The sequence below is a fragment of the Rousettus aegyptiacus genome, unplaced genomic scaffold (assembly GCF_014176215.1).
Source record: "Rousettus aegyptiacus isolate mRouAeg1 unplaced genomic scaffold, mRouAeg1.p scaffold_m13_p_4, whole genome shotgun sequence".
In the NCBI taxonomy this organism is placed as follows: Eukaryota; Metazoa; Chordata; class Mammalia; order Chiroptera; family Pteropodidae; genus Rousettus; species Rousettus aegyptiacus.
Genome location: NW_023416307.1, coordinates 114,386,295 through 114,413,657, shown reverse-complemented (window position 1 = coordinate 114,413,657; position 27,363 = coordinate 114,386,295). Strand labels below are relative to the sequence as shown.

The 27,363-nt window shown below is 38.6% G+C and overlaps 1 protein-coding gene across 4 annotated transcripts in view; it reads left to right on the top strand.

Moving 5' to 3' along the window:
• The window catches only part of CACNA2D3 (calcium voltage-gated channel auxiliary subunit alpha2delta 3), a 790,850-nt gene that overhangs the window by 356,614 nt on the left and 406,873 nt on the right, over nt 1-27,363 (top strand). For all 4 annotated transcript variants that reach the window (XM_036219353.1, XM_036219351.1, XM_016156350.2 and 1 more), the window contains 3 exons: nt 5,323-5,383; nt 5,478-5,628; nt 16,735-16,809. In XM_036219353.1, coding sequence (XP_036075246.1) covers nt 5,323-5,383; nt 5,478-5,628; nt 16,735-16,809 — 287 coding nt within the window. The remainder of the gene's footprint in view (nt 1-5,322; nt 5,384-5,477; nt 5,629-16,734; nt 16,810-27,363) is intronic.

Below are 27,363 nucleotides of genomic sequence, written 5' to 3'. Positions count from 1 at the left end.
TAGAGCATGTATTGCAAAAGGGACTTACTGAACAGAACTTCAGATAGGCACTTCCGAACAACAACAACAAGAACCAAGGTTAAAATGCTGTTAAAGGGCCTCTGAGTTCTGTAGGATTGGTTACTCAGGGCTTATCAAAGCTCTGTTAATTTCAGTTTCAACCTTGGGAGCCTTTGGGATTGCTGTGAATATTAACATTCATACTAATGATAGTGATAGTGGCCCCTGTTTATCGAGTACTCTGCTGGGTGCTTATATAAGTATTGCCTGACTTAATTTTCACAATGATTCTGAACTGGAGTTACTGTAATTCTTATTTTACAAATGAGGAAACAGGCCTAGAGATCAGCAAACCCAAGTCACACTAACAGGGGAAAAGGGAATTGGTAGTAGTGTTAATATTTCAACCACCTCTTTTTTCTTTTGTTCTCGTGATGATTCTCACCCTACAGGGAGTTCATTCCTATAGAAGACTTGATGATCACAAAGGGAGTTGATTTTTTAATCCTCTGTCATGATTTCTGTGCCAAACGAAGGTGAGAGGTGGTTCATAGTATAGCCATGAGGAGGGAGACAGATGGCTAAGTAAAGAGCTCCTTGCAAGTTGGAACTCATATGAGCTAGTAACACATGAAGTGTAGGTTCTGTGCACAGCATTACTTTGTGTTTATTATCTTGCCCATATTCCTCAGGGTTAATGATGGGTACAGTATGTTTGATATTGGAGTTTTCTTCCTTGACCAGCTCAACAGGACCATTTCAATGAATGATCAAGGAAAGCCATAGTTCATAACTGTCATAGCAACTCTCTTGTTACATATTCATTTATCATAGTGAATGATTTCTCAAGAGATTGTTAAGGAGGATGGCATTGATTAAATGAAAGAGCTTTTATTCTGAAGGAATGCACAGCCAGTGTCTCTGAAGACACTTTAAAGCCAAATTTGTCTGCAACTAAACTCACGCTGGAAGCTAGCATTTCATTAAAGACTGGCTATTTTAGAGCTTATGTTGTATTGGAAGGTATTTGTTTAAACTTTAGATTTGGGGCCAAGTAAAAAATGTTTGCTGAAGGAATTGGGCAAAACTTATCCAGTTAGGGATAAACGCAACATCTGCTTCCTCTCGATTTTCCTTCCTTTCTTTCTGCATATTTATGGACTTTTTGCTCTCAGATAGGAAAAAGAAATCCCAAGTTGCAATGGGATAGTTTGTGTTTGTTCAGGTGGTAGGTTATGGAGATGACTTGGCTGTCATTGGTAGTGCCGGAGAAGTTTTATGAAAAAGATGGCACTAAAGAGAAAAGAGAAGCAATGGACTAAGACACCCTTCAATTATGAAAAGGGGAGATTAGAGCCAAGTAGAAGTAAATTCAGAGGCTAAAAAATATTTGGATTTCTATTGTGCTATTTATCGTAGTTCTTAATTTTGATGGGCAGTCTTAAAGCTTTTTGACACATGGAATTACATTGGCAGCATGTGGCTTTACTTCCAGACAGTGTTATATGGCCCTACTATTCATTTGCATATACTGAAGTAGAACATGAAATCATATGTGATCTGTATGTAGGTAAGAGTGATTTCTCTCCAATATTAATTTATAATGACTTTGGGGGACAAACTATGGGGCGTAGGAATGTCGAACAGTCTTTTAAATTCAATCAGATGTGAGCATTTGAATCTGCAGTAGATATTTTGACATTTTTTTCAGTTTCACCTAAGGATATGCTGAATGTTCTAGAGAATCTGTCCTCTGAAAGCTGAGAAAGGTGGGCTAGCAATCACTGATGCTAATAATGAAGCTTAGAGTGAGTGCCTCAGAGAGAAGGCTGGATGGCAGCGATGTCGGCGGAACTGCATCATCCCTCTTGTGTTAAGATTCATGCCCCATCCAGCCTGGGAGGGATCCCAAAAGGGATATTGGCACTTGCAGACATTATGGAGCTTGTGGGGATAGTTCTTGTAAGGGACAATTCTTTAGATCTCAGAGTTGGCTCATCTCAAATGAGCCAACTGTTATTTCTTGGAATTTGAAGTTACTTGAAAATTTTCAAAATACCTGTGTGTACAAAATGTTATATGCTAAAAAGTTGATATGTCCTTGGAGGAGATAGTACCATCTGGAATAGGGTTTCCTGAGGTCTGTTTTCTAAAACAGCTTGTTGTGAGCTTTTTTTCTTTTGTGGGGAGTTGAAGGGCTCAGTGGTCAAATTAGTTTGGTAAATGCTGCCTCTGCTGTCCCAGTCACAGAGTTTCAAGATGCACTTAAGCAGATTAAAGGCCCTCAGATATTCCTCCTGTGGCCTAGAAACCAGTTTTCATGTTATTCATTTAACTCATGCTAACATCCTGGAGAACTCCTCATCGCACAATCCTTATGGAAATGCCTGCATAAGAAAAAGAGCAGTGGCATGGGATTTGGATGATCAAGTCCTTGTCCTAATTAGAAATCTCAGGAAAAGATGTTGAATTCTGAGAACCTTTGAGTCCCTGCCGGGAAATAAAGGTTTGGCCCAAATGCCAGATTTGAGCAAGTTGGCTGCCAAGGCCCTTCCAGCCCTGATTTTGAGACAAGGTATGGCCTTTATTATCACATCCTGGGCAGCTGTTCCTAGAACTGCCTCAAGGGACTGTCTTCATCTCCACTCAGTATGAACCTCATATCCTGACCAGGGGGGCCTGGGCCTGAAGGTTCCTGCTGCTGTCAAGCTCCTTTCCTCTGGCAGAGACGTCCTCTTTGCATGACTGCACCATCATGGTTTTGGTTCTTTGAATTTAGCATACTTTTCCCCAGAACCTTTGCAAACATTGTTCTTTCTGTCTGGGGTATTCTTTGTGGCCACACTTCACTTTTGTTTTACAAGCCCTTCCCATATGTAGTGGGTTGAATAGTATTTCCACCTCAACTTCATGTCTACATGGAGCCCCAGAATGTGGCATTACTTGGAAATGGGATCTTTTGTAGCTATAATCAGGTAAGGTGAGATGAGATCATACTTGATTAGGATGGGCCCTAAATCCAAACTAATATGTACCTTTATAAGAGGAGAGGACGCAGGGACACCAAGGGAAGGTAGCCATGTGAAGACAAAGGAAGAGGTTGGAGAGAGCTACAAGTCAAGGAAGACCAAAGATCCTGGGAGGCACCAAGAAGCTAAAAGAGGCAAGGAAGAATTCTTTCCTAGTGACTTCAGAGGGAGCATGGCCCAGATGGCACCTAAATTTTGGATATATATCCTCCAGAACTGTGAGAGAATGCATTTTTGTTAAGCCATCGGTTTGGAGGACCTTGTTACCTCAGCCCTAGAAAATTAATACACTGCCATACTACTCTCAGCTTAAAGAAGATACCTCTTCTTTAATAATCATCTTTTATACACTAACATAGTCTTAGGTACTTCTCCTTCCTGACATCTCTGGTTCTTGTGATTTCTTATTTTTTCTCTATTTCTTTGCTAGATGTGAGGCTTCCAGAGGGCAGGAGGAGCTAGTTCCATCTTTCTCAGTCATTGCTGTATGTCTACAACTGGCAGAGCACTTGGAGTTTGATGAGAATTGTTATTCATAGACAAAAGGCTCTGGGGTCATTCCATTTATTCCACTTTCCCTCTGGAATTGTATCCCTTACAGGCTTTCCCAGAAGACTAATTTCATATTGACTTTTTAAAAAGCACTAAGCTTCAACAGCGACTGGGAGGAGTTACAAGCCCATTTGCAAAGAAATGATCTGAATCCAGGAGAGCATGAGTGTCATTAATTCCTTTCCTCTGAGCCCTGGCATAAATGCGGGGGCAGTAAAAGAGAATTGCACATTTTCTCCTCCCAGCAGAACACGTGGTGATGGAGAGGGCGGATAGCAGAGTAAGGGAAGGGGTGGAGGGTGATCAGATATGCTCTTGTTCTAAGAACACTCGCCACAATTCAGTTCAAGAAATACCCACTGACACCTACTATGAGTCAATACACTAAAAAAATTCTCCTTATGTTGGACTTAAACCAATTCTTTGTGGAATTACAAATTGGAACAAACCAAGCCTCACCATGGATATGATTGCATTGCGTGTCAAGACTGTGATCCTAGCTGCATTGGCTTTATACAGAGTGTCAAATATTTTTAAAACAAATTGCATTCGTGTCCCTTAGTGTACAATATCATGTCAGTTTTATTTTATCTTCATTACCTAATGACCTTCAACTGGCGGTGGCTTCTCATACTTCTTTTTTTCTGATTTGTTACAAGGAACTCATTAAATTAGGCACATTTGCAGGTGGAAAATGTAGGTACAAGAAAACAAAACAAAATGACTTTTTGTGTTATAAACTACCATGTCACAGTTATCTGTGTAATAATTTGAGGATGTTATCTGAAGCACATGCTCATCATGAGCTCAGAGTGGTCTAGAAAGCTGGCCATTATTAATTAGAAAGGAGAGTCTCAGTGCTATAATCTGAGTCACTATTCTTTCCTGTGAAAATATTTTTTTCTGTCCTAATTTTCTTAACTCCAAGGTCTGTGTGTTAAATCTTCCATCCTTGAGCAGCACCGATGGTTGAAAATAATGACTTTCTAATTTTTAGGTAGCAAACACTTTTCTTTTTTAATGAAATTTTATTCTTAAAAACTAAGTTATAGGTGTAGAGTGTCAATCTTGGGCATATCCCGACCAGTCTGCAAACTATGAGACTAGGGGCGTTGGATACCATTTTACACATGGGGAAAATTTTCCAGGCTTCAAAGCCTGAAATTCAAACCTCATTATATAGCATAACTAGGGCCATTTTATTTCGTTTCAGTGTAGAAGGCCAGGCCAAAATTCATGATTTTAAAAACAGGAGTGAGGAGGGAACAGACCTATGTATATTCTGAGAAAGAAACATATCAAATGCTTTTCCACCCCCTATGCTATAGCTATTACCTTACCCTGGGCCAGGGGGTAGGGCCCAACTCTGCCCAGGGATCTATGAACAGTGCCACTAGGTCCAGCAACTTGAGGAATATTGAGAAATGACCTTGGCTAACTTTATCATTAGCCATGAGAAGGGGCTCGGTCACGTCCTTTCTTGATGGACAGTTCATCACTAACAATGTCACCACTCTCCAGCAGTTCTTGGAGCAGGTGAGCTAAGGCCAATTGGCTGTAGTCTCACAGCCCTGAAGCACCTTCCCAGAGCTGGTGATGGAGCATGTGAGGAGCCCTGGGGTTGGTCTTCACATGTGATTTTCCACCCTGTCCCTTAAATCAGCAAAGCAGAGCAGTCTTGAAATGCTATGAATAAACATTTGAAGTTTCTGGGTTTCTTATAACTCCATTTTTCTTCTAGGGATTAAATGGGAACCAGATGAGAATGGAGTCATTGCCTTTGACTGTAGGAACCGAAAATGGTAAGAAATGTTCAAACTTTTTGGTTATTTTTTTTAAGAGAAAAATTACAGAGAGGTTCAACATTTATTTTTATTTAATTTCCCCCTGTCCTAGGTACATCCAGGCAGCAACTTCTCCAAAAGACGTGGTCATTTTAGTTGATGTCAGTGGCAGCATGAAAGGTCTCCGCATGACTATTGCAAAGCAAACAGTCTCATCTATTTTGGACACGCTGGGCGATGATGACTTCTTCAACATAATTGCTGTGAGTGTGGCTGTTTTGAGATTTCATTGCATTTTGGGCTCCTTTGATCTTTCAGCAGCAACAGTTACTTTAGTACTGCTTTAACGGTCACTTTATCACTGCTTTTGTATATACAGCATTAGATGCCCCAGGATGAGGACCAGTTATTCTCCTGTAAGTTCGCCGAATCATGCTAGTCAAGGGGTTTTGGGAGACTGCAATGCAGTTGGGCACATTTCTTCTCCTAACCATGAGGGCAGGTGCTGTTATCTGGAAGAGCAGCACCAGATTTGGATTTTCTTATGTGAAAATTAACTTTAATCTACATTAGTTTGATGACAATGATAGTAATAATAATCAGAAGGATAAAAAGACTAAAATATGGAGAGCAGTTGAAAGCTCACAGAACGTTTTATCTCAGCTTCGGAAACAAAAGTGGCATTTATTAAGTGCCTACTGTGTGCCATTTACTTTACTCTTCATATTTGCGTTCTGTTCCTCACAGCAACTCCAGGTGGTGGGAGTGGTTTTGGTGGTGTCTGTAACTTGCCTGCGGTCACAGATCTGAGCAGTGGGGAGTTTGGGAACCAAACTCAGGCAGTGACATCCTCTCTAGAAAGAACACTGATTCAGCTTTCCATCTCTAGTTCTTTTTTCTCTTCTCCCCAGTACCATGGTATGATTTTCATCATGTCCATTATGACCCTCTTTTCACAAAGATTATGGCACAAGAGTGTGGTTCTTTTCCTTGAGTACTTAACCAAGTGCATGGGTCACCTGTGCTTTGCCGCATCACCTTTATCTGGGACATGGAGTAGCTGCATCAAGCAGAGGAGGCAGTGTGGTGAAGGGTACAGAACTTGGGCATTGGAATTGGGGCTTCGTTTTGAATCCTGGTTCTTCCACATACAGCTGTGCTTCTTAGGCCAAACCACTTGAATGTCATCATCAACCCACCAGTTGTGAAGCTGGTATAATCACATCACCCACGAGGTTGTTGCCAGGATTACCTGAGCTGGGTGCACAGAAGCCATGGCCAATGATAGGATATGAAAGAAGGGGAGCTGTTTGAAGAGTAGTGTGGACACGCTCCAAAATTGCTTTTGCTGTGGTCTGTCTGGCTCCTCGAGCCTCTGAGCAGAATGTGTCATTGAGGTACCTTATTTCTGGGCAGCTTTCTACATGGGCATGACTCCCACTTTTATTCATCAGGCAGAGGCCAAAGGTGTGTTTAAATGACATTGGGCTTGCAGAGAGGATTGCTTGAATTAGTGTCATGCCTGTGTGTGCTTCTGATAAAATTCTAAGCAAAAAGATACAATCACAGGGCATCGTGAATTATAGCTTAAAATTTTAAAAAGCCCTAAAGAAGAAATGGAAAAGAAAGAGAACATAGAGTCCATGGTAGCAGGGGTTAGTCTTATTCATTGAACTCTCCTGAGTGCCTAAGACAGTGCCTGGTAAATAGTAGAAGTTTCAATATTTTTCGAATGAATAACACACCAGTGGCTGCCTTCCATAGAGCAACCACTGTATGCAAGGCCCTTGCAAAATATCCTATGTGGATTATCTCATTGGATCTTCTCCCAGCTTTGTGCTAAGTGGCACGAAGACAGGCAGCAAGAGGCATAAATGATTGGCTTAAGGTCACAAAGCCAGAAAATGGCACAGTGAGGACTCAGAAACTGTCTGGCTTTACCTCCTCCTGCTTCCTGAGCAGAAGTGAGGAGAATGTAGTTGAGCCGCTCAGCCATCTTACTGTGAAACTCTATGGCCAGGGGCACAGTTCTTTCCAAGGAAACTTTCAGATAGAACTTTGGGTTTCTAAATCAAGAGTTAAGTTACTGTAGATAACAGTCTCATTGTGAATATGTAAGTATAGCCTGATCCCCACAGATCCTGAAGCATTTACAGATAAGAAGCAGCTAATTTGGGACTATCTTTCTTATTAATCTTTAATTACTCATTACAGAAGTATCAGAAATTTGCATAATAAGAAGAGCTAACTAATTACATCCTGAATCCTTTATCAGTCGAGATTTATTGTTCTGTTAACAAAACCAATCGATTGAAATAATCTCTGTAAGTTCATTAAGATATACAAACAGTGTCAACTCAATAATGAAGAGAGAGTGATTAAGATAATTAAAAGTAGACATGCCAGTTATTAGAGAACAGTTAAGGAAAAAATTATTTTTTTTACCCCAAATCGTCCCTTTTATAGAAACCCATTAGAAGTTTCATTAACCCTCACTATACATCTGTTTGCTAGTTTTCAATGATCAGCTTTAAGACTATATACATTATTATTTCAATAACTAGAAAGATTCTCTGAACATTTTTATTAGAAGCCTCTATATTAAAATCATAAACTCTGTTCCCCTAATGGGTAAGGTAATGGATCAAACATGTTAGTGGATTTATATCAAAAGCCTGAGGTCAAAAAAGGAACCACTAATTAATAGTAACTTTTACACTTTGATTGCTTTTAATATAGGCAACATATGTAAAAAACTTAAACAATTCAGAAATGTTCTCATTCCCTTTTCATTTGGCACATATTCTTTTGAATTTTTCTATGTATATGAACAAACATAATTTTTATACAAAAATAGAATCATATTTTACAGAATATTCAGCAACTTGCTTTTATACCCATATTGTAATCACATGTATTTGAAAAGCAGGCCATTCTATCGCCTATAGTTGACATTAATTTTTTTAACTGGTCCCCTTTTGCTGGACATTAGTTTTTTACTGATCTCTTTTCTTCTCAAGAGTGCTACAGAGAATGGACTCATGCATTTGTATTTGTAGAGTTGTGTGTGCTTTTATGGAATAAAATCTAGAAGTGAAATTGCTGCACCAAAGGGCATGCACGCAAGTATTATCAAACATCCACTAAGTAGGGTATTATGTTTACACACTTAGGCACTGTATTAGTCGGCTCCATCTTTTGTAACAAAATACCATAGACTAGGTAGCTTAAACAACAGAAGTTTATCTTCTCACAGTTCTGGAGGCTGAGAAGTCCAGGATCAAGGTCCGACAGGGTTTTGTTTCTGGTGAGAATTCTCTTTCTTCCTTGCAGACAGCCACATTCTCTCTTTGTGCTCACGTGGCCTTTTCTTTCTATGTGCTCATAGAGAAAGAAAAGGGGCATGCTCGCCTTTGTCTCCTCTTGTAAGGTTATGATCCCATCACAAGGGCCCCACCATCATGATCTCATCTAACCCTAATTATGTTCCGAAGGCCTCATCTCCAAGTATCACCACTTGGGATTTAGGGCTTCAGCATAGGATTTAAGAAGGGAGAGGCACACACATTCGGTTCATAACACCAACATTTCGACATTCCAAAATAGGAGATTTGTAATTGGCAAATTGTCATTTGCATTTCCTCGAATTGTCTCTCCCAATCCCAAGTGTAATTTACCAGTTTTGCCTTGCCAAACTGTGCTGGTGTTTTGTTTTGTTTTGTTTTGTTTTCTCCATCGCCTTCTGTTCCTACACTGACAAACTTGCTCCAGAAATATGATGTTTTTCTTCAATCTATTTAAAATGGTCACTTGCCTCTGTCTAGAGAGGGACTCCACTGCAAGCTGGTTTAAGTGCAAGGAGATGTAATATTCGAAACTCCATGCACAATGCCCTGGCAGTCTGAGTACATTGTTCTTGTGGGCTGGATTCCATTTATGGGAGAGGACATTATCATTTTACCCTTCATCACCCTGTCAGCTTTCTCTTGCTTGCTAGGTATATGTGTTTAAGGAGACGTTTCAGTGTTTTAAAGAGAAAGTATAGAATATAATCTTTACTTTCACTGTTGGATGCCCTCATGCATTGTAGGTTTTTGTTTGTACAAATCTAATTCATCATTGCCACTTGATTTTCAGTGCCATGATGGCAAAGAGAGGGGGTAGATTTAAGTAGCGGAAAAGGCTTTCCTTGGCCATTCCTGTCATTTTTGCATGTTTGTATTACATTTATTGCTAAATGCATCTAATGTATTAAATTAAAAAGCTTCCAGTCCAGATCTTTCCAGAGAATAAACATGAAAAGATAGTGTTAAAAACTGTTTTAGCTTTCATGGGCAGGGTATTATAGAATCTATCTAAGACTGATGAACTAAATGATTGAATTATAAAAGAATGGTTGAAATATGAGAGTGATTTTGTGCATTCTAAGTTAAAATTTAAGGTCAAACTACTGGTGCATGAAGAGAGATGTCTCTGACAAGAGGAAAGGCATATTTTTCTGATTCACTTTGAAGTCTAACTGCAAGCCATGCATTAAATTAACAATATTATCATAAAAATGAGGGTGCTAATTCTGTCCTGTTCAATGCTGAAATTTGAAAAATGATTTTACAGAAGTTTAAAGCCATGCATTAAATGAATACAGTATTAACTGGGCTGATATTGTTAAATCAATTTAAATGCCTCCTGCAGCTCATGCTTGTGCAGAGTCGAATAGAGAAAGAGCATCATTTGTTAGTTCAACCCAGAACTTTCTGGTGCCCTGGTTTTAATTTGCAAAATTTTCTTTAAAACCGTTTCTTCAGTGCTTTGCCTGCTGTGGATTTGCTTTTTAAAGTAATCGATTCCGTATTAAAAGTATGAGGATGGTATTTTCTTTCAGTGCTCATTTGTCCTATACTACTAATTATGTCCAGTCGTGTTTCAAATTACACAAGAAGCTTTTGTAATGCAAAAGATCCCTGGGATTCCTTGTGTTCGTGAAAATATTGTGGGTTCATCTGCTTCATTACATAATCCCTACACATTTTCATTCTAAAGGTTATTTAATCAAAAGTGCACCAATAAAACCATAAAAATATTTAATGGCTTTCTAGCAATTCTACATCAGTTTTCTTGCATTGTGTGAGCATGCCAACATTTTAATCTATGGGTTTTGTGGAATTTAGGATTCTCTAAAACTACCCACTTACTTCCTTACCTTTTTGTTTATTTATGTTTCTTGACAGAGGGTCTCTCTGTGTCAAACCCCCACTCTCACCCCTCGCCAGGTTTTGTTCCTCTTCTTTTCTGTCAGTAAACTTCTCTACAATATTGCCTTTTGTTTCTTTGTTCTGATTATTTATTCATTTAACAAATACTATTGACTACTAAGAGTTAAGTACTAGGGCTGTTTTTGAAAATAAAGAAGGCAGGTTGTCTCCTCCTGTGGCCCTCGATGTTTTATGTGTGTGAGTGTCAGTGTGGGAGGAACCAGGAAGCAGGCACTCACAGTAGAGTGTGGCCAGTGCAGTTTTGGAGAGAGGCAGTGAAGGGGCCTGGGAGAGCACAGAGCTGTGGTATGCAACCAACTGGCAACTCGGTGATGGCTTCTTGGCAGAAGCGATGACTAACTAAACACTTTAAGATAGGTAGGCATTAGCCAGGCATATGTAATGAGGTAGAGCAGGAGGAAGGAGAACTGAGGAGAAAACTGCTATTTTCAGGTTCTAGTAACTCTTGTCCCATAGCCAGGAAATGGAGCCCTTGTTTGACTGACTGAAGGAGTTCTGGACTTATAGGAGTCAAGGTGAGTGTAAGAAGTGGAGTGGGTGGACGAGCCTATTAATGAAAAGAATGGGCCTGGACCGAGAGGGTCAAGCTGGATCACACAAGTCTGGTCCACCACATAGAGGGACTGGGACTTCATCTGGAGGCAACAGCACATGGAAGGTGAACCTCAGCTGCAGGGTGACACGTTGAGAGGTTCCCTTAAAGTCTCTCTGTTCTCAGTTATATCTTCACTCATTCTCTTTTTTTAGGCAACTAATGAGTTTTTGTTAGGTCTGAAAGCTTCCATCGGTCAAGTCCAGCTTCTAGCATTAAGCAGGTTTCAGAATCCTCAGTACCATCCGGAACCCAAAGTCAGCTAATCCTCTTCTCTCTGGTCTCTAGGTTGCGATTTACACAAGCTGATGTGGAGACACAATTCCACACTAGTGCTGAAGCTTGCGTGAATCTTAGTACGCGAGGCCAGCCCATTTGTTCATTGTTTTTAGATCCTTCTCCAAAACATTCTGGCCATTTATTTAATAAAACTTAAAACTTGCCTTTCCTATTTTAGATCATCATTGAAATTCCCATAGAAGATTTTGCTGTATCTTTAAAGTGGGAGATGTAGGGAACGCTTACAGAGATTGGGCAAATGAAGGAAAAGGAGGATGGCAATGTGTCCCTTGCTATCAGAGAGTAAAGGTTGGTGGTTGGAACAGAGGAGAGGGAGGTATAATTCTTATGAGATGAGAGTAGTGGGAATGTAGTCTAACACTTGAAGAAAATCATGGCTTTAGCTCAAGGCTTTTATTTTTTTATTTTATTTTTATTTTTTGGATATACAACTGCAGCATCACAAATAAACACTGTTATCATGAAAAGGAAAAGCAGATATTCTCTTCAGATGTAATGAGCATATTCTTTTACTAATAAAAGCAAGAATAAGCAGTTCCTGATCACTCCACAATGATGATCAAGTGCAAATTTAGCCAGTTTGTTATATGCCTGGCATACCACAGGTGCTTAGCTAGCATTCAGTGAGCAAACACAGAAACAAAGGGTTCCCTGGTAGACACCTTCCTGGGAGAGGATTGGTGATAAGCTGGCTCACTGTCTGGCTCACAGTCAGCCAAAGACCCAGGTCACGGAGAGGGTTCAGAGAGTGTCATGGAGTGGGAAAGTGTGTAGCCACGTACTGTGGTGGTTTCTGTCTCTGGTATTTAGCCAGTCACATGTGCCTATTGGTGAAGCAGTTCTCTCCAACAAATGCAGAGTCTGTACTCTCTGGAGGAGGTCAGGAGCATGTGAACCCTGTTCCAAAGAGTGAGTCACTGCCATCACACTCCACTCCTATCCTTCTTAGCAAGTACCAGATCAGGTGGAGGGCACATCTGTCAGTCTTTGTCTCTGTGTAGCACACATTAATACACACACACACACACACACACACACACACACATTTTGTTTCTCTTTTTTGTGCACTTACATCAGATGCTTTCTTTCTCTTTCTTCAATGGCAAGTGCTGTGTTGAGTCTACTGAATTATCTCATTTTATCCTTACAGTGAGATCATGAGGGAGGTACAGTTACAATCCCCAATACAAACACTAAAGCTCAGAGAGCTGAGATTTCTTGGCCAAGGTCACTCAGCTGGTGTGTGGCAGAGCCAGGATGTAAACCCAGGTTTTCTGCCTCAGTTGCTTTAGCACTATTGTTCTACCCTTGTGTAAATCAGGGAAGGCAAACCAATCAGGCAAGGGAAGAGGAGAAAGAAACCAACAATGACTGGGGCTCTGTGTCTACGGCCATTTCTAAGCTCTTTAAGGGGCGTAAGTTCTTTGTCCATCTCCTTACCATGTGGATGGGCCTGCTGGACCCTCTCCAGGGCAGTCTGGACCCTCTCCTGTTCTGCTAAGAGACTCTTCCCATTTCCCAGAAAATTCAGGAACAACTTACCACTTTGAGGGGAAAAAGGGCCGGTTGAGTTTCTCTTTAGGCTTCAATTCTGGTAGTTGGAAGGAGAAAAAGCAAATACTGAAGACAGTTCCATCTGGCTGGTGATAATGTACATTGCAGCCTTTTCTCCCTTAGACTGTTGTTATCTGATTGTTTAAGTAGGGATGAAGGAGAATGATTTATAAGGCTGTAATACCTTAGGGCTGAGGTGACCAGATCTTCAGTTGTATACTTAATATGGCCATCCCACATTATTGTTTCACAAAGTAGAAATCTAGGGAACATCCATAAACATGTAGCACTGAAAGGTTTCCAAATGGAGAGCTGCTGGGAGCTTGGAAGCAGTTCCACATGCAAGGCGCCCTTGGTCTCCCTCTTGGGAGGAGCTCTGGATAGCATGGTGAGCATGCACAGCCAACGGGCCACCTTGGCACAGCTGCCCGGTGTGCACTGTTCCCTCACATAGATGGCTGAGCCTAGCTCTCTTTGGTGATACAGACCAGATTGCTCAGCATAGCTTTATCCTGATGCAGTCAAGGGAAATTAGTCAACTGCAAGCTTGGATGATGCCACTAACAAGCTGGCGGGGGTTCAGAAGAGCAGATTCCTCCACTGTGGCCACAGCTCACACAGTAACAGCAAGTATGGTTTTGATTACTGCACATGTTCCTTCCTGATGAGGGCAAGAACTTCTTGGTCTTCTTTACTTTTAAGTCCTCTCTGCAGCCCCCCACATGCACAGGCCTTTACATTAGCAAAGCAGTTTCAGGTCTGTTGCCTCATTGAATCTTCACAGGGATCCCTGGAGGGTAAATAGAAGATGAATCAGCACCTTCTTATGTATAAGAATCTGGGATCAGAAAGGTTTAGTGACTTCCCTAAGACCACACAGTGAGTACATGGCAGAAATAGAAGTTGGACCTGTATCCCGACTCCCAGTTCAGACTGTACAATCTCAAAAATCAATTTTGAGAGTGTATATTAGGCAGAATATAGATGAAATTTTAAAATTTACCTGAAAAGTGGAGTTGAACAGTTTGGGACTAGAAGTTATAGATCGACCGAATGAATGTTGCTTCAGCACATAGGCATTTCATAATCTCATGGAAGAAGCCTGGAGGAGGACAGCTGCAGTTTTGGTACAGTGGTTCAACAGTGTCATCAAGGACTCACACTGGCGTCATCTTTCTGCTCTGTCTTCCTTGAACTTTGCTCTCCACTTTTAATCTTGTCACTCATGGTTGCAAAATAACTTGCAACTGCACAGTAGTATCCCGAGTGGAAAGGAAGGCAGTGGATATAGGAGAGTTTTCCTTTAATGAAAAGAAAAGAATTTCATGGAAACTGCCCAGTAAACCACCACTTACATTTCATTGGCAGAGAATGAGTCACTTCACCACTCCTAGCTGCTAAGATAGGCTATGAAAGCATGCATTTAGCAGAGGGGGACCAGATAGCTATGATTGGCTAAGACTGATTACACTTTAGACGTTAAGAATGGATATACTGTCACCCTGAACAACAGAAGAGGTGGAAAAGAGGGGAAGGGAGGTTTTATCGTTTTCCAGCAACTTCCAATGTTAGATCAATATGAAGTAAGAACTTAGGAAAAACTTTTCTTTCGTTTGGACTGTGCATTCGCTTTCAAGATCCTGAGATGATGTTCCATTTGTTATCGAAAAGTTGCACTCCTATTGGTCAATGTCTGATTTCAGAATTGCGTTAATGTATTTTTTCGCCATGCTTCGTTAGAGGAGATTAAGCTCTAAGACCACTGAGCTATAATTTTTCAAATGCTTTCATATGACTAGACCAAGAACAAAGGTTAAAGAAAGAGCAAACTTCAGCCTGATGGGAAACACAGAGGCGTGGGGGCCAGAGAGGAGAAACTGGGGGCTTTGAAGTCATGAGGTCAATAGCTGTGAGGTTAGACTGCCTGGGTTTGAATCTGGACTCCCTTTTCATGTACTCCCTGGTGACTTTGAGCAAGTCTGTCATCCTTGCTCTACCTCAATTTCCCCATCTGTAAAGGGAGAGTAATTGGAAGTATTTACCCCATGAGGCTGAGATGTTCTATGGAGGAAGTGCAGCCAGTGTCTAGATGAAGTGCTCAATAATGGATAATTGCTGTTATTAGTATTAGCACTACTCCTGCTGGCTTGTATCTCAGCATGTGAAACCTGCTGAGGTACTGTTGCAGCAGCTGAAGGCCTAGTCCTCTTCAGTTTGTCCCTGCAGTGTGTCCAGAGCAGTTCTCCCAAGCTCATCTCTTTATTTCACTCTCTCCTCTGCTTACAACCCTCCATGGTACTCGGTACCCACAGACTTAAAGTTCAAACTCTTTAGCCAGACTTTGAATGAGATCTAGGCCTGTGAGAGAAATGGTCTGATTCCTTCCCTCTGGAGCTCTGGGCTGCGACTTTGATGAAATGGAAGTGCCATGACACTCATTGAACAAATTGTTCTTGGGCACCTACTGTGGGCTCAGCCCTGTCCTTGTCACATGGAATACACTGAGGAACCAGACGCAGACGCTGACAATGTAGCCCCACCTTGTGGTGAGGGATCCAGGTACCAGGTAACTAGAATTTGGGAATATGCAGGAGAGGAGCCTCACCTGCACCAGAGGCTGCTTCCCAGAGGAGGCAGGAATGAGCTGACCTAGAGGATAAACTAGGAGTCAATGGGAGATGCCAGAATGAGGGCCCCATGCAGAGGGCCAGTGGTGGTAGGCCTGACAGGAAAGATGTGACATATCAGAGGACAGAAAGCAAATTAGGGCTGGCTGGTGCTAAGTTCATGGAGAGGACTAAGTAATGAGTAAACGTGCTACAAAGGTCAACAGATACCAAGTGTGCAGAGCCTTGCCAAGCCCTGGGCAAGTTCTTTTGAAAAGCAATGGGGAGCTGCAAATGCAATTTATAAGAGATAACATAATCAGATTTGTGTTTTGAAAGGACCAGTCTAATGACAGTGCAGAGAATCATGCTTGATGAGAGAAATGAAGATAAAACACTCAAATTTCTACTTCTTAGTTGTGAGCTTTGGACAAAAACGAATGGTGTCATTCTGGATATTCAGGGGTCAAAAATGACCCCTGGAAGGCTGGCACTAGCCTGTGTGGAGGGTGGTGTCATTGTGCACAAGCAATTTTGTAACCAACATCCACATAGCCCAAGAGTGGTGTGCAAACATTAAGGACTCTCTTCCATTTGGTCCTCACACGTCTGACCCACACATGATTCCCTTGGCTTCATGAGGCCAAAGACCGAGCTAGTGCTCTATCTGCCCACATCTGGGATGCTTTTTAGATCCCCCACCTGGACCGTGTGCTGTCAACCATGCCCATGGAACCCCAGTGTTTGGATCCGTCCCTGAGGGGTTATTGTTTAGCTGTGTACAGCTTGAACACTGCCAGACACCAACACATGCTTTAAAACTTTCTTTTTCAAATAAGAAAAGAATAAAGTCTGTTTTGGGCACTTAAGCACAATTTTCTATAGGGGCACCCACAGAAAAGATATCTCAAGAAAGTCACCTTATATAAATGAATTGAACCTGTGATCATGCTGTTTTTGTTTATGTGTGTGTATTTTTAAATTATTAATTAGTACCCCTCAAATGCTTAATTGTTTTCTCTTGACTGTTTCTTCCCTTTACAGTATAATGAGGAGCTTCATTATGTGGAACCTTGCCTGAATGGAACGTTGGTGCAAGCTGACCGGACAAATAAGGAGGTAGGGCCTGCTGCCGATGGTTGCATCAGGGGTCATGGCACATCCTTATTGCCCTCACAGTGATCACTTATAATAATTCTGTTGTAATTTTTAGGAACTCATCAAATATACTGCCTTTTTGTTGAAGACCTCAAAGCCCTAGTGTGTAGAATATTTAAGAGGCACAAATGAAATCATGACAGTAAAATAATTACATCGAGTTCAGATGCTCCCTAATTCTGAAACAATTGCATTGATTTTCTTTATCTCTTGCTCTAAGCACATTCTCTGTGGTGCTTGATACCTGTGTTGACATCACTGAAAAAATATGACTCTTGCTGAGATTTTAAAGAAAATTGAAGCCACTTATTATATTATTATTGCATGTAATACAATTGATTAAATAATTGTTGGGGAAGCTATTGGGGTAACTTGTCTCCCAGGTTAGAAGGTAAGCTTTATAACGATAGGAATGATGTCTACGCTCCGCTATATTTTCAATGCTCTGAACATTCCTGCTCCATAAACATTGTATAACCAAGGGAAGATAGGTTAAAAGAGGACCTTAAGAAATGGGATAGAAGTTTCTCTTCCACTTTGAAGATTATAGGAAAATTTCAAGAATAGATTTCTATAAAATAAATCTCGTTTCTTTGGTCTTCTTCAGTTTCATCAGTACAACCACCACAGCTACCTACACCACTTCTACAGACCAGGTGGCAATTTAGGTTTAAGGTATAGCCGTAATTGCAACAATGTCACACCTCGTGGGACTCATAGCTGCCATTATATTGTTTTGTTGTATCTCCTCAGTGGGTACAATAAAGTAATGCTCCTCCCCTGGAGAGCAGACCCCTGTGAGATAGCTGAGGACAATGGTCAACGTAGGCTTCTGTGAGGCACTGTGCATGTGTTGGGGAGAAGCCCTGGCCCAAATGGCTAGGGAGCGGCATTGGTGCTATGTTAGATGCGGGTGGTAGAATGAACAACAGACGATTGAGAAAAATTTATTGCAACTAGAACACAGAAGGAAAAATTATACTAGAGTTAATATCCAAACTTCTATTTGAAAGGGAAGAAATATTGTAACAAGATTTGTTTTTAGGAGGGAGAAACAGGTACACTATAATTCAAAGAACAAGTATATCTAGGGAATGTTTGTTTATGGTCATTTTCTAGGCTTAGGTAGGCAAAAATGATATAAACCTACAGCTAAATTTCTCTAGAGAATTTACTTTAGTTTGACCATTACCTGGGTCTGGATTCCATCCCTTCCCCAATATAGTAGCATTGGAATAGTTTCCGAGCCTTAAATAGGTGTCCAGTGATGGTGCTTACAACATTACATAGAAAAGGTGTTTAAAATGACCAAGGCCTTCCTTAGGTAACTTCCAAAATGAACAAGGGGCAGTTTGATATTTGGAGATATGAAGTCTTATGAAAGAAAAATTTGTTACAGAAGGTGGGCTAAGAATTTATTTAAAATTACCTTTGAATTTACGAGTATGGAAAGTGGGAGTAGTTTTGAATATAAAAATTAATCCAGACTCTGATTCTGCCAATATGGAGTAGCCACATTTCAATTGGATTCTCCCCCTTACAACTAAAAATTCCTATACATAACCCAATAGGTTATAAGTAGGTATAGAAAGACTCTGCAAAGTAGAAAGAAGGTGAACTGCCTAGACTAAAGACATGGAGATGAATTTCCTGGATTTCCTTATTAATTCTTATATATCTTGACTAGAGCAATTAAGATCCCTCCCATATAAACCAACAACAGGCACAGATCAAAAGAAAAAAAAGGTTTAGAGAAAAGCCTGTTCCCTCTAGCTAAAGGACCAGGGAAAGTTAGCCTATGAAAGGAAAATCTTTGAGACAATACCTTTCCTACTTTAGCCAAACACCAGTGGGACACCTATAGACCATCCTTCCACAGTTTCACTAAGGCTGAACAGGAAGTTGATTTTCCATCCCATCTACACCCACTTGGCTATTGTGCTACACCCCAACAGAGAGATTGACTGCTAAGAAAAAAGATTAGGCCCCAGAGTCTCAATTATAGAATCCAAAATGCCCTAAAATGCTATAAAAATATTTCTTGTTATCCCAAGAACCAGGAAAGTCACAACATGAGTGAGAAAAGACAATCAACAGAAGCCAATATTGACATGAATCAGATGTTGAAATTGTCAGATTGCTTCAACAAGCAATTAGGAATTCTCTTGAAGCAAATGAAAAAAAAAAAAAAAAACAAAAACAGAAAATCTCAACAAAGAAATAGAAGTTACAAAAAAGAGCCAAATGGAAGTTATAGAACTGAAAAATAGTTACCAAAATAAAAAACTCACTGGATCAGCTCAACAGTAGAGTAGAGATGACAACAGATAAAATCAGTGAATGCCAGGACAGGTCAATAGAAATTACCCAGTCTGAACAACAGAGAGAAAATGGACTAGCACAAAAGAAACAAAATCCCAGAGACATGCAGGACAATAAGAACAGAGATAGCATTTATGTCATGAAAGTGCCAGGAGAGGAGGGAGAGAGTGGGACTGGGTAGATATCTGTAGATATATTGGCTGAAAACTTCCTCAGATTAGTGAAAGGCATAACATAAACATGTATATTCAAGAGCCTGAGAAAATTCCAAATAAAGTAAATCCATGGCAAGGCACATTATAATTAAATATGATTATATAAGGCGGGGGGGACTTGAAAGCAACCAGAAAGAAAGGGCATGTTACTTAAATTACTCATTTGAATGACAGCAAATTTCTTATGTGAAATCATGGATGCCATAAGGAAGTGTCACAGCATTTTTCAAGTACTGAAAGAAAAGAACTGTCAGTTCAGGATTCTATATTCAGTGAAAATATCTTTCATGAATGATGGGGAAATAAAGACATTCTCAGATGAATGAAAACCATGAGAATTTGTTACCCGCATATCTACCCTTAAAGAATGACTCGAGAAGCTCTCCCAATGGAAAGGAAATAACAGAAAAACGCTTGAAACTTCAGAAAGGAAAGAACATTGGCATGGGTAAAAATAGGAATAAATATAATAGAGTATGCTAATTCTCAAGAGAATCCTAAACATATTTGATAGTTGAAGCAAAAATTATAGCATCATCTGATATGTTTCCAATGTTCGTTGAGGAAGTACTTAAGACAATTATATATTAAAAAGTATGGATGGTAAAGGGAACTGATTACAAGTGATTTCTTCATTTCACTGGAAGTGGTAAATGCTGATAAGAGTAGCCCATGATGTTACATGTTTATAATAACTAGGGCAACTATAAATAAAACAATAAAAGAGGTATACTTAAAAAATGACTTATAGAAATTTAGGAAAAGAGAAACAGAGTTGAGAAACAAGAAATGAACAGGAAAAAATATAAATTGGCAGCCTTAAGCCCTAACATAATCACTAATTATCTTTGACATAAATGGTTTAACTACACCAATCAAAAAATAGAGATTGTTCAAGTGAATTAAAAAAAAATCCAATCACATGCAGGCTGTAAGAAATTTACTTGAAATACAGTGACATAGGTACGTCGAAAGTAAATGAATAGGAAAAGATATACAATGCAAACATTAATTTTAAAAAATAAGGGTGGTTATATTAATTTCAGGTAAAGCAATCTCCAGAGCAAAGAAAAATTATTAGAGAAAACGAGGGAAAATACAGAGTAATAAAAGGATTACTCCACCAGGAAGACATAACAAACCTAAATGTATTTGGACCAAACTACTGAGTTCCAAAACACATGAAGCAAAAATTAATAGAGCTGACGATTAGTGATGTTGTGCATATTTTCATATATCTTTTGGACCTTTGTGTGTGCTCTTTGAAAAATGTCTTTTCAGATTATATGCCCATTTTTTAATTGGATTGTTTGATTTTTGGGTGTAAGTTGTATGAGTTCCTCATATATTGGGGGTATTAACCCCTTATTGAATGTATCATTGGTTAAGTTTCCACTGATAGATGAATAGATAAAGAAGATGGTACAAATATGCAATGAAATATTACTCAGCTATAAAAAAGAATGAAATCTTGCCATATGCAACAATATGGATAGACCTAGAGAGTATTATACTAAGTGAAATAAATTAGACAGAGGAAGCAAGGACCATATGATTTCACCTATACCTGAAATCTAAAAACAGAACAAATGGACAAACAAAATTTTAAAAACTCAGATACAGAGACAAATTGATGGTTGCCAGATGGGAGTGGGGTTATGAGAATGGCTGAAAAGGTGAAAAGGTTTAAGAGGTATGAATTGCCAATTATAAAAACAGTCACAGGAATGTAATATACAGCATAGGGAAGATAGCCAATAATATTATAATAACTGTGCATGTTGTCAGGTAAAGCGATCTCCAGAGCAAAGAAAAATTATTAGAGACAATGAGGGACTTATCAAAGTAGTTACTTCATAAGTTATCTAAATGACTAATCACCATGTTGTACACCTGAAATTAATATAATAATGTATATCAATAGTAACTGAAAAATACATTTAAAAAATTAGTACAACTGGGAGTAGAAATTAAAAACCTACAGTTATAGTTGGGGACTTGTACACTTCAGTCTTTAATTGAAATACCACTGAACCGATAGTGAGCAGGAATATAGAAGAACTGCACAACATCATCAACCAAAAAGATCTAAATAACATTTACCCAACAATAGTAGCATATACATTCTTTTCAAGAATCCATAGAACATTAACCAATATAAAACATATCCTGGGTTATAGTACAAATCTCAGCTATAAAAGAGTTGAAATCATACAGAGTTTCTTCCCTGGTGATTGCAGAATCAAACTAGAAATCAATAACAGAAAGACAACAAAACAATCTCCAAACACTTAGAAATGCAGTATGCTACTAAATAGTCCATGGGTCAAAGAGGAGGAGGTATTAATGGAAATTTTAAAAATATAAAACTAAATGAAAATGAGAAGAGTATATATCAAAATATGTGGGGAAAAGCTGTTATGGTTTTTAGAGGGAAATTTCTAGCATTATCGGCTTACATTAGAAAAAAGAAAGCCTCAAATTAATAATCTAACTGTCTACCACAAGAAACTAGAAAAAGGAGAGCAAAACAAACCCAAAGCAAACAGAAGGAACGAAATAATAATAAACAGAAATCGATAAATTGGAACCGTTAACAGTAGAGAAAAATCAATGATACTAAAATTTGGTCCTTCAAAAAAATTAAAAAACCAATAAACTTCTATTAAGATTGATAAAAGGAGAGAAGTCGCAAATCACCAATATTATAAATGAAACAGGGATTATCACTACAGATAGTACAGTTATTAAAAGAATGTTAAGGAAACATTTTTAAACAACTTTACACTCTCAAATTTGAGAACTTAGAAGAAATGGACCAAATTATCAATAACTACAAGCTACCAAAATCTAACCAAGATGAAATAGATAACCTGAATAGTCCTATATGAAAGAAATTGAACACATAGTTTCAAATTTCAGGAAAAAAAAAAAAGAATCTTGAATTAACACCAATTTTATAGAGTCTCTTTTCAAAAAATAGAAGAGGAGGGAAATTTCCGCCAACTCATTTTATGAGGCTAGTAGTTCCCTGATAAACCAACCAGATAATGTACAGAATGAAACTACTGACCAGTAATTCTCATGAACTTATAGTAAGAATTCTCAACAAAATTTTAGCACATCGAATCCAATAATATATATAAAGAATTAGACACCATCACCAAGTAAGATTTATTCTGGATATAGAAGGCAGGTGCAATATCAGTGTCAAATCAATCCATGTAATTCATCATATCAGCAGGCTAAAGATGAAAATCATGTGATCATATCAATTAACTCAGTAAAAGCATTTGATATTATCGAACACACATTCACAATTAAAAACTTAAAAATCTCAGCAAAACAGGGACAGAGGTATCTTCTTCGGATTGATGAAGACCATCTATAGGTAGTATCAGACTTAACAGTAAAAGTTTGAAAGCTTTTCCTTTTAAGATCAGAACAGGCAAGGGTGTCTACACTCACTATTCTTATTAAACGTAGTGTTGTAAGTTCTAGCCAGTGTAATAAAATTAGAAAAGAAATAAAAGGCATAGAGGTCAGAGAGGGAGAAATTAAACTATCCCTATTTTCAGATGACATGATTGTATGTGTAGAAAATCCCCCCAAATCTACCAAAAATGCAAAGCCCCCCAAACCTCTATAACTAATCAATGACTTCAGCAAAGCAACGCATACAAGATAAACACACAAAAACAAATCACATTCTTTATACTAACAATGAACAACAGATGGAAACCTAAATTTTAAAAACAATACTATTTATAATTACTTCAAATATATAAACTTAATAAAACATATATAGACTCTGGATGCTATAAACTACAAAATGCTGATGAAAGAAATAATGAAGGCCTAAATAAATGAAGGGACTTCCCATGTTCATTGATGGGAAGACTCAACATAGTACAGATATCAATTCTCTTTAAATTGATCTGTGAATTGAATACATTACTATCAATCCAAGCAAGGTTTTTTGTAGACATAGACAAGGGCATTGTAAAATTTTTGTAGAAAGGCACAGGACCTAGAATAGTAAAATTATCTTGAAAAAGATCATTTTTCTTCTTGAAAAATAAGAATAAAATAAGAAGAATCAGTCTATTCAATGTTAAGACCCACTAATCAAGACTGTGTGGTATTGATGGAGAAGTAGAATATATATCAATAGAATAGGAGAAGGAACTCAGAAGTACACCTACACAAATATCTCCAACTGATTTTTGATAAAGGTACAAAAGTAAATGAAGGATATCCTTTCAACAAATGGTACAACGCATTTGAACATCCATAAGCACAAACAACAATAATAACAACAAAACACACAAAAGCAAAAAAACAAAAATAGAACAAAAATGACAGAAAAACCCTTACCCTTGACCCACATCTCACAACTTAAAGAAAATTTAACTCAAACTGATCAAAGACTTAAATGTGAAATGTATAACTATGACACTCTCTGAAAAACAAAGTGGGAAAAAATCTTGCGAATCTAGGGCCAAAGAGTTCTCGGGCTTAACACTAAAAGAACAGTCGATAAAAGGAAAATTTAATGTAATGGATGTCCTCAAAATTAAAATCAAAACAAAAAAATTTCTTGCTGTATGAAAGACTCTGCCTGCTGACAGGACAAACGATATGTCTTCTCCCAAGCTATAAAATATCTTCTCCCAAGGTATACATTGGGAGTTATATGCAAACGAAATACCTGATAAAGAACGAGTATATAGAGAATTTGAAATCAACTCTGAAAACTCAACCATGAAAACAAACAATCCAATTAGAGAATGGCAAAAGACACAAAGAGACATTGTACTGAAAAGGATGACAAGTAAGTACATGAAAAGATAGTCAGCGTCATTGGCCATTAGAGATATACAAACTAAAACCACAATGAAATATCACTACACATCTATCAGAATGGCTAGAGTAAGAGTTAAAAGAATAAAAAACACTAATGCTGGTGATCATGTGGGGAATTTGGCTCACTCATTGGTAGTGGGAATGTAATATGACACCACCACTCTGGAAGACATTTGGCAATTATGATATGACCCAGCATTTGCACTCCTGGGCATTATCTCATGAAAACTTATGTCCACACAAAAACCTGTACACAAATGTTCATAGCAGCTTAATTCATAATAGCCTAAAACTGGAAACATCCCAGATATCCTTCAGTAGGTGAATGGTTAAACAAACTGTGACATATATGTGCTATGATATACCACTGAGTAATTAAAAAAAGACTATTGATATATGCAATAACTTAGATGAATCTTTCAATTTTGGGGAAATTATTCTGAGTGAAAAAACGTCAATCCCAAAATGATATGTACTGCATGATTGCATTTTTGTAACATTCTTGAAATTATAGAAATGGAGAACAGATTAGTGGTTGCCAGGGGTTAGAGGTGAGAGTGGGAAAAGGTCAGTGGCTATAAAAGGGCAGCATGAGGGATCCTGTGTTGATGGGACTGTTCTGAATATTGACTCTACAAATGTCAGTACCCAGGTTGTGATATTGTATCATAGTTTTGCCACATGTTATTAGAGAATGCTGGGTAAAGGGTATATGGCATCTTTCTGTGTTATTTCTGACTACTGCATGTAGATCTGTAATTATCTCAAAATAAAAAGTTTAATTAAAAATAATCTGAAGTATATGAAGAACTCTTAAAAAGAGGTATTACCAAATTAGTGTGAACAGTTGAACGATACGTATTAGGTTGCTTTAGTTATATGTAAAAAAATGCCAATTGAGGTTGCAGTGTCTTACCTGATGGGTCTTTTAATTTGGAGAAAATCTCAGAAGACAAAACATTTCTTTTTCATTGCAATTTTGGGATATTTTAAAACAAAAGTGAGCTCCTTTGGGTTAATTTGAACCAACTTCCATTTTTATCATCAAATTGATGTTAGTCTATATACATTCAGAACTCACTTAGTGGCTTGGGACACAGACTAGCAAATTCTTAAAAAGCAAAATGGAAATTTATTATCAGCCCACCTAATTAAAAAGTCTTGCAGTAGAAGAGCCTGCACCCTTAAATGTAATGTCAGAAGTCATTGGCACTCTCTTTGGCCACCTCCCCCATGTGTCTTCTGTGTACTGACTGATTCTGTTAGGTCAGGTGCCCATTGCATCTCCAGTGGGTGGAGCGGCCCAGGCAGCAGCCTGGTCCAGGTGTCTGCAACTATGGCTAGGAGGTAGGCCGGTGTTATACAAACCTGCTTGATTTTCCAGAAGGAAAAGACTGTACAACCAGTCCACTGTCCATGAGGTAGATACTCAGAAGAAGCATGAATGAATGAGTGGATGAATCAATCAATAGATGAGCCACTTGAGAGAGGAATTTGGTTGAAAATTTTCTCGTTTATTTCAATAGAAGATTTACAAAACACTGAAAACAAAAGCCTAAAACTCATTATGTTTTTAATATAATGACAATCTGAATTAGATTGTGGATGAAATGCTCTGATTTCAGGATTGGCAGTCTTCGCTAGCCTGCCTAGATCAGGCTAAATTCCTTGAATGGCAGCTTGGAAGCCATTTTCTCATGTTCTTTGTGAAACAGGGACAGAGGATTATCATCTTCTGTATAAAGCTGTGTAGAATGGGCACTGTGTGCATTGAGGCTAGCTTTCCATCCTGTGAGTTCAGTAATTCTAACTAGAATGTGACAAATCCTTTGGGATATTTCATTCTTCACTCTAGTATCCACATGTATCCTGACAAGTTCTCATAATGGCCAAATAAGTGAGGTTTTTTTTCTCCCTATACCTTTTCATCTCATGACTGTTTCCTGGTGGCTGCTGTGATGCTACTTCCAGTTAATTAAAGGACTCCCAGGAGGTGGCATCTGGGATTATTACATCATGAACCTTTAGTCCAAAGACAGCTACATCTGGTTTCACAATACGCAGCTAACTGTTTTAAAAAAAATCAGAAGGCGATAATTTTAATTAAAAGAGTACTTGATAAAATTCATTTTAAAATTTGAAAGAGGAGTGAGATAATCTCAATGAGTCTTAAAATAGAAGAAAACGGCTAGGGTAAAAATGATAGCCTTGGTCACACTAAGTTGTCCTGGTTTACAGATTTCCTATGATTTTGCTTAAAATACCACGTGATAGACACATCATCCCTGAGCAAGTGATCTTGAGGTTCTAAGTTTTTGTTTTTGTCTTTTAAAAGTATTGTTTACTGTCTGGAGAGAATTTTGTTTTGATGCTTTATGTACCAAATAACTCACATTTATTTTCTTTAAGGGAAAAAAAAAAAAAGCCATGACAAATTGGGTGAGCCTGGATCTCAAATATAAAATTTAAATGAATAAACTCTCATTGTAATCTACTTCAGACCTTCTGAACCATTCACCAGACCTTAAAATGAACCAACCTCCTGTGGTCTCTCTAGGGCAAAGGAGGAAAGAGGGTGATATGGTTTTTCTCTGGTTTGTAATGAAGATGTTCCAGAATCCACTGAATTTCATGGTTCTGTTTAAGATTCGTTTGCGAATATTTGTTGCAAAATCAACCTATCTTATAAACCCATGTAACTCTCATCTTCCTCAGTAGTTTTGATCTTTTCCCAGGAAATCACTGAATGTCCATGATTAACAAAAGTGCACATCAGAGTTCCTGCCTTCCCCCAGTGCTGTTTCTCCCAGACTGAGCTTTGTCAAAGGAGGCACCCTTGGATTTTAAAACTTCCCACATCTCAAGGCTGTATGGGCAGGCATCCAGTATACAGTTTGCCAATGATATGGGAGTGAGAGGCATGTTATGAACTGTAGGCAGAAAGTGCCCTTCTGCACATCAGTGAATATTGCTTGCCTAAACACTAAGGAGGATACAATTTGTAGAGAAAAAACACTAACCCACTTTTATTCAATTCAAAACTAGTAAGAGGTATTTAGAATTGCATTGCTTTTAAAATGTCATGGGTACATTAAAAGTGACTGACATAGAA